This window comes from Thunnus albacares, chromosome 5 (genome assembly GCF_914725855.1).
Source record: "Thunnus albacares chromosome 5, fThuAlb1.1, whole genome shotgun sequence".
Lineage (NCBI taxonomy): Eukaryota > Metazoa > Chordata > Actinopteri > Scombriformes > Scombridae > Thunnus > Thunnus albacares.
Window position 1 is genome coordinate 13,354,064 of NC_058110.1, and position 13,963 is coordinate 13,368,026.

Sequence of the window (13,963 nt, forward strand, 5' to 3'; positions counted from 1 at the left end):
AGCAGCAGCACCGCCACGTTATCATTTTATTAACAATGCATTAAAGGCGACCACCAGGAGAAAGTACAAGGTCCCCGCCTACTTTCAACCCAACCACGGACATGTTTACAGCGGATAACGTTATACTGACTGGCTCCCTTACTAACCAGATAATGCACATACTGTTTATTGACATGCCCGGAGTGGTCTAGATATGACAAGCTCAGCATACAATTTGGACTGCATTTAGCTGACAATGTCACATAATACTGTGGCTGGACCGATTTCAGCGTTAACGCTACGTTATCCAGTCCAACTGGAAGGCCCATTACTTAGCTTCCTGGCTAATGATGAAGCACATTTTATGAACGTTACACTGCGACGTTGGCCAACGTTTACACAGCTGTACATTGAAGAGTAATGTCCACCAATCTTACAAAGTGCTTTGTTTCAAACTGATACTGCATTACAAACCAGGTTACGCTTAATAGCATCTTGAGTAAGTCAGCTAAGGTTAGCATATTAGCTAGCGTCAGCAACTGACTGGATGCCAGTGTCGGTTAACAGTAGCTAGCTGCTAATGTTAGCTAAACTAAGCTAAGCTATGCTAAGCTAAGTAACGTTTCCCGTCTAACTTCACTAACCAGGCTGAGTTAGTTAGCTCACTCCTGAGTGGACAAGGCCGGTAATCGAGCAAATAGAGGCCCGCAATTAATTGACATGTAACCGGTTACCTGTTGATTATAGAGCCAATAAGCTGAGGTAGCTCTTTCGTTTCAAAAGCGGTGTACGAAGCCGATAAAAGCGGTCGTACTGCCGCTGTCCATTCGTGCTCCCCATCTCCTCCGCTCGACGCCATCTTCAAATCCCGTAGAAGAAGCTCGCTGCTGGAAGAAGAAACGGCCAGTAAATCACAGGGGGCGCTCACACCCCGACAACAGTCACCTCCGGACTGTCCACCAAACACCAAACAGGGGAATATGTATGCTTAAAAGTAAATATAAAGAATAGATGTGTGACTTTAACTGTTAAAGGGGTTCATTTATCGGAAAACTGTGACAGAGAATTAAAAATGTGTAGTAGCCGACAATTCGTGAATTACAAGAAATCAAAAATAATAGTGAACAAATTGTAAAACTGAGGTATGAACATATGGTAAATGAAACTTTTTATTTTGTATTTTGGGACAATTGTATTGTTTGCTTTTCAAGTAGGTATAATAAGCTAAAGCTTCAGCCTGCATCTTTTCTGTCAATAATGTTTCTTTCTTTGTTTGTTTGATATAATTTGTTATGATTTATCTATGTATACTGTACGCATAGTTTTTCAAAATGAGGACTGAATAAACACATGAAAACATCTTGTCATATAAGGAGCAACATCTCACCACAAGGTTAATAAAGGCTAATAAAATAATTACTAATTTGTACATGAAAATAAAACATAGAAAGATAAAAAAAAAAAAAACATTTAAGAGTGATAAAAAAACATTTTTTCTCTCACTCTTATCAGATTCAGAATCATCTTTATCGGCCAAATATGTTTACACATACAAGGAATTAGACTAGATTAGATTAGTGGCTCTCAATGTACTTACACACAGAATAACAACAACACTATATAAACACGTGAACTGTAAACAGGATACAAATAGTGCAAAGAAGTGAAGAGTGATGAGATGAATAATAAATGGTAAACAAAAAAATGACATGTTGCTTTATTTTTGATTATAGAAGAAAATTTGTAGAATCATGGCTCTTTTAACATTTTTGTAAATAAATAGCATGTGTGTATGAAGCAGATTGGACAGATTCCAGTGAAATTTGGGGTAATATCTCATCACTGTTATCTCATCTTATCTTGGGATAAGAGCCAAACAGTCTTGGCTGTTATCCCATCAGTGGTGAGACTTTGTTGACTGCAATGCGTACTGGATCAGTACTGGTCCAACATAATAGGCTATATATATGTTCAACCTTGCACACTAGATTCTTTATATTGTATTATTTTTCTTTCTATTTTTTAAACCTTAATTTTAATTCCTCTAAAGTTTTAATACATCAAGCCCGGGAAACATAATTTCATTTCTTCATAGGAAGCATTTGATACTGAAAGTATAAATGTAACTGTAGTGAGATGACAATAAAGCTCCTTGAATCCTTGAATCCTATATAAGAGTTCATTATAGTACATAACATTCTTTGCTGCCTTAAATTTAAAGGTCTTTCATCAAGTTATTGCATCATCTTTACAATAGCAACAGGACTTTGTTCAATCCCAGCAACCCAGCAAAAAGTCCAATCTAATTTATCACTGCGATCTGTGACAGCAAATAGTGTTTTGGATGGGAAGAAAGAGTCAAATTTAACTGGATACTCATCACTGAATTTATAACCTCTGGGAGGGCTTCCTTTTGGACATATGTGTTGACGCTTGTCTGTTTTTCACTTCAAATATTATGAAATCATTTCTATACACATAATTTTTGAAACTCTATGCTTTAATTAAAGATTACTACTTAGTATTAAGTAAGTACTAAGTAGTGAATTAGGTTGGAAAATATTTCATCTATTTCCAATGAAATACTAAATTTCCACTTTTACAGTTTGCAGAGGAAAACAAACAAACAAACAAACTGAGCTCGGGGGAGCTACACTTCACATAGAGATTTTAAACAAAAACAGGCATTCACAGCTTTTACAGCCTTTGGATTAGAGGAAAATCAGATTGAATCAGTGTACCAAGAATTTCAGCTTTTAACTGTAAATTTTCTTTATGAATATGAAATTTAGCCAATAAAATTGAAAGCTAATATTTAGCTGGTAATTCAGTTTAGAGTTATCTTCTAGTATTCCAAACAGTACATGTTCCCAAAATGATATAACATTTTTATCAGTTTGGCTGTTGATAAAGATACACATGTTGTTCCTAAAGAAAACATATCTTGGCTGGGTAAAATCAGTGAATAAGTTTGAAAGAAACTCTCGAATCTTGGATCTTTCAACTGTACCCAAACATGATCCCAGTATTTTCTCATTTTCATACATCTCAGAAAACATGGATGTGATCTGCATTTTTCTCTCCACACAGCCTCGATCATGCGTAAAAAAAACAAGTTTTCATTCAGGTTTTTGTCTGTTTTAAGTCCATTCTTCATGCTGCACCACCATTGCAGGACATTTATCGAAGCCGTGTGTCTTCCTCACCTGCAGGGGGCGACACTCATCTGTCACAACACAAAGAGGAAGCTCGACAACTTCCGACTTCCTCCTTCCCTTGAAGAGGAAGCCATAGCCACTGCTGCAATGGCAAAGCTAATTTTGTTGTTGCTGAAATGTATAGTTTTATTGAGCACTGTCGAGGCCGTGTTTGAGGATCAAGTCGGAAAATTTGACTGGTAAGAGGAAACTAGCGAACGATAAAACATGTAAGCTAGTTAGACCCATGTTTTAATGTGGAGATGCTAATGCTAACACCTGTCACAGCTCCTTGCTGCGACCCGGTGTGTTTGAGCTAACCCAGTCTTTATGTGTGAGAAAAGGTCAAATTATTATATATATTCTTAATTAAAAATGCAAGAAGTTACATCTGATAGTTTTCGTCAGGTTGCCGAGTTTGCCAGCGATGAAACAAAGGGTCTAGTAAGCTCAATGAGCTGCAGTAAATGTATTTCATTTAACATGTTTAAAATGTATATAAAATACTCTACTTTGAATAATAATGTGTGTCTGATGTGGTTTTTACACACAAAAAAGAAAACAGAAGAAGAAAAACATACTTTTGAGTGGAAGGAGACTTTAAATGTATTTCTAAGCATTTGGAAAGGATTGTAACCATCTTGTTACTAACCAGTGTGACGTCCACCAATATTTCCTTTTTACATTTGAACTGTGTGTGTTATAACACTGGGATCTGATCCCATAAACTATCTTGTTGACTCCCTCTCACCTTGTTCACTTTGTGATTCACAGGAGGCAGCAATATGTAGGCAAGGTTCGCTTTGCCCACTTTGACACACATTTGCAATCATCCAAAAAGGTGATTGTGGGAACTGATAAGAACGTTTTTGCCGCCCTTAATACCAGGACTGGAGAACTTTGTAAGTAATGTGTTAGTCTGTCATAATAGGCAGTCCTACTGGTCCAAATATACAATTTCTCCATTAGTTGACGTAGCTTGTTCTTAAATGACTGCTTATACAATGTCTGTTACAGTCTGGCGACATGTGGATAAGACTGGGCCAGAGGGAAACATTGACGCTCTTCTGCAACATGGACAAGGTGATTTTTGTCATTTCAGTTGAGGTTACAGAGCTTTATAGTTCATTTACTGAATGCAGATAATTCATGAAAATGTTTTTGCGTCCTAGATGCGGTGCTGGTGGTTGGTAACGGTCGCCTTCTGCGTTCCTGGGACATGAATGTTGGTGGTTTGAACTGGGAGATTGTGCTTGACTCTGGCAGGTGATTACTGTCTTGACTGGCGGTGGTTACATTCGTAATTGTCCTTATTTTGACCAAACATTGAAATGAAAATGAAACTGATCAAAAACTGCTTTTGTCATACGTTTTAGCTTCCAGGCAGCATGTTTAGTTGGACAGCAAGACACAGTGAAACACGTGGCTGTTTTGAAGAAAACTGCCATCTCTCTCCATTATCTTTCTAATGGTCACCAAAAATGGATAGAGAATCTTCCAGAAAGGTAAGTGGCCATAATGTCACTGGATCAGCAGTCAAGAGCTTTTATTGTTACATGCACAGCAACACAGCAGATAGCAACATTGAAGGCAGTGAAATTTGGCTTCTTCAAGTTCTAGATCCAACTATATTATGAAATAGATATTTACAATTGTAAAAAAAAAAAAAAGAAGAAGAAGTAAAGGAGAGAGAAAAGGAAGAAGAGAATGATAAGAGAAAGACTAAATTAAAAAAATATATACAGTATATACAAATAAACATTATATTGCTACATTGAATGCTATACTTTTTTATATACTGTTAATATTAGTCTTGTCTTTATTAACAATGTCTACCCTGAAATTAAGTATTTTGTCAGCTTGAATGCCTCTGTAAAAAATACCATCTATATTACAAGATGCTGGTAGTGGTTCCTTTTAATGACTTGGTGCGATATATTTTGGGGGAATGATAGCAATGCATTTGAAGTAAAGGTATGCAAATATTGATAATATTTATGATAAAAGAATAGATTATGAACAATTAGAGAATATCTGTTTTATACACATGTTCAAGTGACATACAGAAAAATCAATTAAAAAATGTAGGGCTGCAACACTAAAATATAAAAATAATCAATGTACCATCATATCAGACCAAGAAAAGCAGCAAATTATCACATTTGAGAACCTGGAACCCTTCAGATGTTTGGCATTTATGCTTGAAAGATGACTTAAATGAGTAATCTATTATCAAAACAGTATTAATTTCTTTTGACTGATTAATGGACTAATCTTTGCACCTCTAAAAAAAGAATGAATGGATATGTCCAGTGTGCATACCAAATATGAATTCAAGCACTACCTGTATGAAGCAGCAGAAATGTTTGGGACATAAAAGCACACATTGAGGTCAAGGTTGACATTATAAAAATTACAATATAACTGTGTGTCTTTTTTGTCTTTACAGTGAAACAGTGGATTACCAGACTGTGTATTCTGGTGGAAATGGTGAAGTGTATGTACTGGGAGTTGTTCCTCATTCCCACATCGCAATTGTTACTTACAGTGTGGAGGATGGAGAGATAATCAAGCAGGTAATTCTGATTCATAGTGACAAGAACATAGGTGCTTTGTTGAATATATTTATATAAGTAAATCAACGCCTTGGTTGGTCATATTTCTGACTTCTTTGCTTGTGTTGTTCTATTCAGATCTCAGTCGAAGCTCCATGGCTGTCCAACATACAGGCCAGCTGTGCAGTGGTCGGCCAGGGGATGTTGACGTGTGTGGACTCTGCAACTCTATCCCTCTACACGCTTGACTTGCACACACAGTCACAGATGACCCAAATCCCCCTGCAGGTATCCTCCAAAATCAGAAAAAAATCTCTCTCTTTACACTGATTCTTCTCCTTCTTTAAATGCTTTGCCGGTTTTTACATTGTTCTACCACTTGTGTTTTCCTAGTCACTGGGACTTGAAGTCACACCAGGCTTCCATCCAGTGCTGGTTTCCACTCAGCCCAATCCAGCCCGGCATCCACTGTCAGAGTTCTTCCTTCAGCTTGGACCCGAACACCACGTGCTTCTCCAGCTCAACGAGGGTCAGATAGTCACACTGAGGGATTTCAAGCCTGTAAGTGGCTGTTGCACTTCTGTATGATTAAGATGATCTGACAGTTTAAATCCAGACCACTTCTTGTTTCTTATGTTTCCTTTTAAAATGTTAGCATATTCCAGTATTGCAATTATTGTATCTTTAAGTCACCCTTGGATAAAGGCTTCAGTTGTAAGCCTAAAATGTAATTTGGCTACTCAAATATTTGACCGTCATGGGAAGATGAGTGGGTAACATCAACAGAAGGAACTTTACAGGCAAGAAAATATTGTGAAATTTGCCCTTTATGAATAAGGCAAAATTCACAATTTTTCTTAAGTTGTAATATTTTAAGCCCAGGATTTTTTTTTCCAAAAATCATTATAGTTTTCACTTAAAACTAGCAAATCTCAGTGTAATGATTTCAGAAATTGTAAAATGGCATGTTTGTCTTGATTCTTAGGCCATGTTGACTTCATTTTCAACCACTGGAGAGAAGACTGTCGCTGCTATCATGTCACCCAAGAATAAAACTGTAAGTTGATGTGAAATTGCACAGATTGGTCAGATTTGTTAAGTATGTGTGTTGTTTTGCCATTGCGTTCTCACAGTGTGTACCAGCTGGTTTAGTACAGTCTCGGTTGTCTCCTGTTATCCACATGTTGAGTTCAATGAAGAGATCAAATGTGTTACACTCAAGCCAAGAAACATTTCTTTATCAGGCTTTATATGCGCCTGTGCCCTTTGGAAATAATGCTACAAGGTATACTTTAAATAGTCTGAATTGTATTTAAGATGTTTTGAGGCATTGTGAAATATATGATTGTCTGTTTTCTTCCTTTAGGCTTGCAGTCTTAACCTCTTCAGTGCAGAAACTGGGCGCCGACTTCTAGACACAACCCTGATTTTTAATATGGATCCTAATGGTGGGAAACCAGAGAAGGTGAGTGAAAACAGGAATATTGTACTGACTGGAAGGCCGAATTTCCCAATTTTGCACAGTTTGCTGTTCAATTTCTTCCTAATGATTCTACAGCATGTTGGCTCTGTGGCTGGTCAAATCACTGTCAAATCCTTGTATTATTACTATTAGGATATTAACAATGCTTTTCATACATGCGTTGTTGTCTTTTTATAATATTACGCAATCCAAGTCATTTTTATTCTGTCTTTCAGCTGTATGTACAATCATTCCTGAAGAAAGATGACTCTGTTGGCTACAGGGTCATGGTGCAGACAGAAGACCACACTCTCACTTTCATACAACAGCCAGGTATGGAACGCAAAAACAGGAAGTTTTGGTTTTTAATGTGTGAAAGACTCCGCCAGTCTGCGCTGCTTAATGTTATCTGGGGTCACCGGCCACTGAGGGGCGCCAAAGTCAGAACATTTTAAAATCCTTCTCAAAGTAATAAAATAACAGACAAAATGAGCAGGCCTTTTTTTTTTTTTAAGGAATTTAATTCAACCAGATCCCACAACTACGTTAATGTCTGGACCATAATATTATTATGTATGTGATTCATGATTCATGGGATGATTCCAACCCCCATTGTGTTCACTGTCGAGATCCAGTACATCTCTCCAAAATGCAGAGGCTAGTGAGCCACGCTTTGCCTCATGGTAACATTTGAGTATATCCCACCACTTAATCATCATAAAGGCTGCCAAAGTCTGACCACTGCTCTCAGTTTTCATAGTGTACACATAATCTTGTCCTTTCCACAAGCATTGCGGGGGGGGGGAGGTAATTCATTCATTCAGTTCATGACAAGCATCAACGCAAACTGCATACTGTAACAGGGTGTGGAAAGTGGAATGAATGATTACAGAACAATAATGAGTCTTGTTTTCCAGGGCGTGTAATGTGGACAAGAGAGGAAGCCCTGTCAGATGTGGTGACAATGGAAATGGTGGATCTGCCCCTCACAGGAACGCAGGCAGAGCTGGAGGGAGAGTTTGGCAAAAAGGCCGGTAAATGTCAAACCAGGAATCCCGTCTAGATTTTCTTTCTCTAAAGTTTCGATATCATTCAGTATTACTTTGATTGTTTTCAGTTTGCAGTCTGTTAGAAGTTCTCAAATTCTCCTGCATGTCCTCAAAACACAGACAGCTGTCCACTTTCTAATCTAAGAGTCAAGCTTAATCAACAAAATCTAAGTTTTTTTTTTATTATTATTATTGTTGAGGTTGCAACAGTTAAAAAAGATGTATTGAGGCCATGAACCACTTTGTCGCATTAGCTTCACTTTCTTTTGTCTTGTCCCACTTTTATTGCTGCGCTTGGATTCAGCCATTCAAGGTAACACACTTCTCTGCTCTTCTTCAATAAAACCTGATCGCTTGAGTCTTAAGGTTAGGGTCTCCTGTCGTTTGGAAAATCCCTCGAAACATCCACTGTACCCGTCTTTTCATCAACCTCTCCCAGCTCTAGATTTCACTTTTAGAATCAGTCATATAATATTTCTACAAAGACTAATTTGCTCCTGTCTTCTTGTTTCTTGCACAGTTTTATTAATTATGTGACAAATGTGCTGCTAAATAAGTATTCTAGATTTTTACATAAAGTAATCTATAGAGTCTATTAATGTTATAAGGCACACATGCGATTTGCCGAGATCCACTCTGAGAAAGGTCATTTAATCCTTAAATATGAATTGAAAGCCATTAAACACCATCTGTGTTCTCGCCGTGATATGTCTAGACGGCCTGATGTCCATGGTGCTGAAGAGGCTCTCCTCTCAGCTCATCTTGCTGCAGGCCTGGATCTCCCACCTCTGGAAGCTGTTCTATGATGCGCGGAAACCTCGCAGCCAAGTTAAAAACGACGTGACCATTGAGAACCTGTCCAGAGACGAGTTCAACTTGCAGAAGATGATGGTTATGGTTACGGCATCTGGCAAGGTACGAGACTAAAGCTTCCCACTTTTCAATTGGTTACTGTTTGGTAGTTTGAGGAGAGGCGAGCTGTGCGGCACACTTGTGGTCTAACTAGATTCTGTTTATTTTGTCTAAGACTATGCAGGCCTGAAGTAAAATTAAACATTAATAAATAGACTCCATTAGGCCTCTCAAAACCTGCACTCAGCCTTTTCTTTTTTCTTTTTTTTTTCCTGTTAAGCTCTTTGGGATTGACAGCAAGACCGGCAGTATTTTATGGAGGCACTACTTGGACAACATCCCACCTAATGCAGCATTCAAACTAATGGTGCAACGGACGACTGCACACTTTCCTCATCCCCCACAGTGCACACTGCTCATCAAAGACAAGGTATCCAATAACAAGGGCTCTGAGCTTTGTGTACCTCTTAAAAGGGAGGGTATAAAGGCCATATTGCACAATCCCTGACTTAAAGGGCTTCATGTTGGTCAATTTCATTATCTTATGGGCCGGGCTGTAAGTGTAAATCAAGCAAAACCAGCGATTGTGAAAATTACTGTAGTGTGACATCAACAGACCAACTGCTGAGGGTCTAAAAAGACGACATCACTACTGGGTTTTACTGAACATGTCTTCTCATTGTGGTGATGGCTCAATATTTGTTTTCCTTTTTGTTCTTTTTTTTTTCATCAGGACACAGGCCTGGCCACGCTTCATGTGTTTAACCCCATCTTTGGAAAGAAAAGTCACATCACCCCACCCGCTCTGCCTCAGCCAATACTGCAGTCACTCATGCTGCCGCTCATGGACCAGGATTATGCTAAGGTCTTACTTCTCATTGATGACCAGTACAAGGTCAGTGGCAAGCTGTAAACCAGATCAACATTCTGCATTAACCATTACACATTCAGTACATTGTGTCCAAAAATTTTTTCTCTCTGAATTCATACACATCAGACTAACACTCGACTCTACTGGACACTAGTACAAAACAGTACAAACATTTTATAACTATAGTATTTAACTGTAGTGGTATTCTTCTTTTTGGGTGAGAAATATTGGCTTCAAACGGTTTGTTAAAATTGTATCCGACTTATTTTTCCGCAGGTGTCTGCCTTTCCCTCTACAAAGAATGTATTACAGCAACTCCAGGAGATGGCCTCATCCATATTCTTTTATCTTGTTGACTCCAGCCAGGGAAGACTGTCCGGCTACAGGCTACGAACGGCAAGTGAAGCTTCTTTCGCTGCATTATTTCAAGGTTCTTTGCACATCAGGACCCCACAGAAATTTTTAGAAATGTTTGTCGAGCTGGCAACCTTTCAGGGTTGATGCTTTATGATTAAATAACACATGACTGATTTGGAAAAAAAGAATAAATCCGGATGTTTGTGTGTTCTCAGGATTTGTCGACCGAGCTGATCTGGGAGGTTGTCATCCCGACAGAGGTGCAGAGGATTGTCTCCGTCAAAGGGAAAAGGCCCAATGAGCATGTGCACTCTCAGGGCAGAGTCATGGGAGACCGTAGTGTCCTCTATAAGGTACATTAACTTTGCCTAAAACCTTATTACAGCTGTGAGAAATGTGATGAGAAAGTTTAGATATTATATCAGCTGAATTATATCATTGTTCTTATTTGTGACTTTGGTTCCGGCCTCGACTCTTCTCTCTCTTTCTCTCTTTCCTTCTTTGATCAGAAAGCGAGAGTTACTCCCCGTTTTCTTGTGTGGACTGAAAACTCATCTTTCCAATAAATACTGTACCTCGTGTCACTGTTTCCCCAGTGAATCATAAACCGGCTCCACGACTCACTCTGAATAGAATAAACACTGCTTCTTTCTACAAGGACTCTCACAGTCCTTACTGTAGTCCTCGCTTATATTTTTGGTGATCTAAATTATTTTTGTTGTATTTTAGGCTCTGCTGCTGCCAGTGCAAATTTTTTTCCATCATAGTTTTAAGCAAAAAAAAATGTGGATAGTGCCCAGCCACACTTGGGTACAGGTGCAGGACAAAAACGGCATTCAAAGGAAAAAGGGGAAGTAGTCTGCACACTGAAATTTGCAAGGCAAATATGGATGTAAATGATCAAATTTATTATCTTGTTATACAGCAGCAACTCTGTTATTGGATTCATTGTAGTCCTCAGCCAGAATACAAGTGTTTTTAATTAGTGGCTGAGAAATTGTGCAAATTATTGACCATTAACAAAATATGTGTTTTTCACCTTTTGATTTAGATGCCAAATTGTGTTTTTATTTCATTTCTTACAGTACCTGAACCCCAATCTTCTGGCGGTGGTGACTGAGAGCACAGACTTGCATCAGGAGCGCAGCTTTGTCGGGATCCTGCTGATTGATGGCGTAACTGGTCGCATTATCCATGAGGCTGTTCAGAGAAAGACCAGAGGACCGGTGCATGTTGTGCACTCTGAAAACTGGGTGGTGGTGAGTATTATTGACACCTACATATTCTCACTCTTGGATCCTTTATTGTTTTGATGCTTTTTGCTTGGTTACTGTGAGAGGACGGTGACTTAGCACCCACACTGTAATAGAACACTGAACACATTAAGACCCAGACTTTGAAAGGGAACTCAGGTGATGCCTTGAGGGTGTTGTGATCTCACTATTGAACGTGTGTTTGACTCTGCAGTACGAATACTGGAGCACCAAGTCTCGCAGGAACGAGTTCTCTGTGATTGAGCTGTATGAAGGAATGGAGCTCTACAACAGCACTGTGTTCAGCTCTCTGGATCGACCACATGCTCCCCAGGTGCTGCAGCAGTCTTATATTTTCCCCTCCGCCATTTCTACCATGGAGGCCACCCTGACTGAGAAGGGCATCACCAGCCGCCATCTGCTCAGTAAGTTTCACAGAGGTCTATTCTTTTGGGTGTAGTGACGTGTATTACTGCCAGCCAAAATGTCTTTTATTGTTTACCTTCAGACATTTAAGAGTAATTCACATTTTCTCGCAAACAAAAAGGTCTTTTCAGCACTGCTTGGTGACAAGTGGCCTCTTTTTAACATGTTTCTTGGGTTTTCTTTGTCACAGTTGGCTTGCCATCAGGAGGAATTTTGTCATTGCCCAAAATGTTCCTTGACCCTCGGAGGCCAGAAATAGTATCTGAGCAAAGCCGGTAAGTCCAGTCAGACTTGGTTTAAAACTATTAATTGGTTGTTTTTTTTCCCTTATCTTTCTATGTAACCTGTTAACTTGATCTCCAGGGAAGAGAATCTGATACCATACGCACCAGAGTTGCTGATCCGAACAGAGTGGTTCATCAACTACAATCAAACTGTATCAAGAGTGCGAGGAATTTACACTGCCCCCTCTGGCCTGGAGTCGACCTGCCTGGTGAGTCTGCCTTCACAGTACTGACAAACATACTATATACTTTATTATTCTATACTATCGGCTCTTTTATACAGAGATTTAATGACAGTGTTACTTATTTCCTTGTAGGTGGTGGCATATGGTCTTGACATCTACCAGACACGCGTCTATCCCTCAAAGCAGTTTGACGTACTGAAAGACGACTACGACTACATGCTGATCAGTAGCGTCCTCTTCGCCCTGTTCTTCGCCACCATGATCAGCAAACGCCTGGCAGAAGTCAAACTGCTCAACCGGGCCTGGCGGTAAAGTGATCGTCAAAATCCCATCTCTGACAGCCCCGAGGCTGCACAAAGGACCTCAGCCCGAGGAGATGAGACCGCTGAGGCCGAGCCTGTAGAAGAACACAGGTCAAAGTTCAATAAGGCCCATAAGGAACTGCAGGGGTGCGGGGACGGCGGGGTGGGGGTGAAAGGAGGGGTTAGAAAAGGTTTTATGTGTTTATTTTATAACTTATTTTGCAAGCACAAGGAATAATTTCATAGTAGGATAATTGTTTTTTGTGCCATGTCATTTTGATTAAATGTTTAAAACATAACTAATTACAAATCACTGAAACGACTTGAATTTAGTAAATGGAGTTTGGAAATTAGTTTTTACTAAGATTAATTTTGTCACATTTCTGCGTCATTAGACTGTTCTGAATGAGAATGATAATAAATGTTGAGGTCAGTCAGAGAAACCAGAGACAGAAGACATGCAACACACGTGAGCATGACTTAGTACAATACCTCAGTCGAATGGTTTGTACTTTTAGCCTGCTGAATCACCATGATACCCAAATGCCATTCGGTTTGATGGCAAATGAACTGTGAATATGAAGTGTGAGGAGATAATGTAGCACGGGCAAGAAACGGTTATTTGCTTTCCTGAAGATGCTCCCACCAAAAGCACTGTCATGATGTCTTCACCATCACACACTTCATGAAGGAAAATGACCAACAGTAGCCCTTGTTTATGTACATCAGTCATCCTGCAGCTCAGATGTTTGTGAGCACTATCAGCTACCGTTAATGCTCCATTAAAAAATTGTCTCAGAACTCCAGTTTAAGTGTTTTGTTTCTGTTTTCCAAAACTTTCAGAGACAAAAATGAACTCTTTGTAGTCTCCATAATACATAATTATGGTTAGAAATATATCTGGCATCTTTCAAGCACACATTATATATCTTGACTAATCAATATAAAGCATTAAAATCAGCACTTAAACGTACACATGTAATCTTGTCTGCGTTACAGTGTGTTTTATATCATAGCAGTTACAGGAATATTTGTACATCAGCAGACCCTGCTGCTTATTAATTATGGTTTTCTTCAAAGACGTATAACACAATAATAATGGCAAAAATTTAAGTGCCATTTTTTCCTCTTTTCTGTCATCATTTCAAAGGAAGGTTGTAGTTGTAATGAGGATCCATCTTGACAAAATAA

The 13,963-nt window shown here is 39.0% G+C and overlaps 2 protein-coding genes across 11 annotated transcripts in view; one reads left to right on the forward strand and one right to left on the reverse strand.

Annotated features, from left to right (window-relative positions):
- Window positions 1-898, reverse strand: part of ubr4 (ubiquitin protein ligase E3 component n-recognin 4) — a 54,873-nt gene extending 53,975 nt beyond the window's left edge. For 8 of the 9 annotated variants that reach the window (XM_044351562.1, XM_044351558.1, XM_044351555.1 and 5 more), the window contains exon 1: window positions 714-898. In XM_044351562.1, coding sequence (XP_044207497.1) covers window positions 714-838 — 125 coding nt within the window. In that variant the 5' untranslated portion in view covers window positions 839-898. The remainder of the gene's footprint in view (window positions 1-713) is intronic. The other variant, XM_044351563.1, reaches the window with a different exon arrangement.
- Window positions 899-3,119: 2,221 nt separating this feature from the next.
- On the forward strand, window positions 3,120-13,578 carry emc1 (ER membrane protein complex subunit 1). Of its 2 annotated transcripts, XM_044351564.1 has the most exons (23): window positions 3,120-3,376; window positions 3,951-4,078; window positions 4,194-4,259; window positions 4,349-4,442; window positions 4,553-4,681; window positions 5,626-5,752; window positions 5,870-6,019; window positions 6,125-6,292; window positions 6,717-6,788; window positions 7,098-7,196; window positions 7,430-7,526; window positions 8,111-8,227; window positions 8,547-8,555; window positions 8,958-9,157; window positions 9,375-9,524; window positions 9,828-9,989; window positions 10,242-10,361; window positions 10,538-10,675; window positions 11,408-11,581; window positions 11,790-12,000; window positions 12,192-12,276; window positions 12,365-12,494; window positions 12,603-13,578. In XM_044351564.1, the coding sequence occupies exons 1-23, from the start codon at window positions 3,135-3,137 to the stop codon at window positions 12,780-12,782; spliced, it is 3,048 nt and encodes a 1,015-aa protein (XP_044207499.1). In that variant the 5' UTR covers window positions 3,120-3,134; the 3' UTR covers window positions 12,783-13,578. The 2 variants fall into 2 exon arrangements, with proteins under 2 accessions (XP_044207499.1, XP_044207500.1); XM_044351565.1 differs by lacking the exon at window positions 8,547-8,555.
- The last annotated feature ends 385 nt before the right edge of the window (window positions 13,579-13,963 follow it).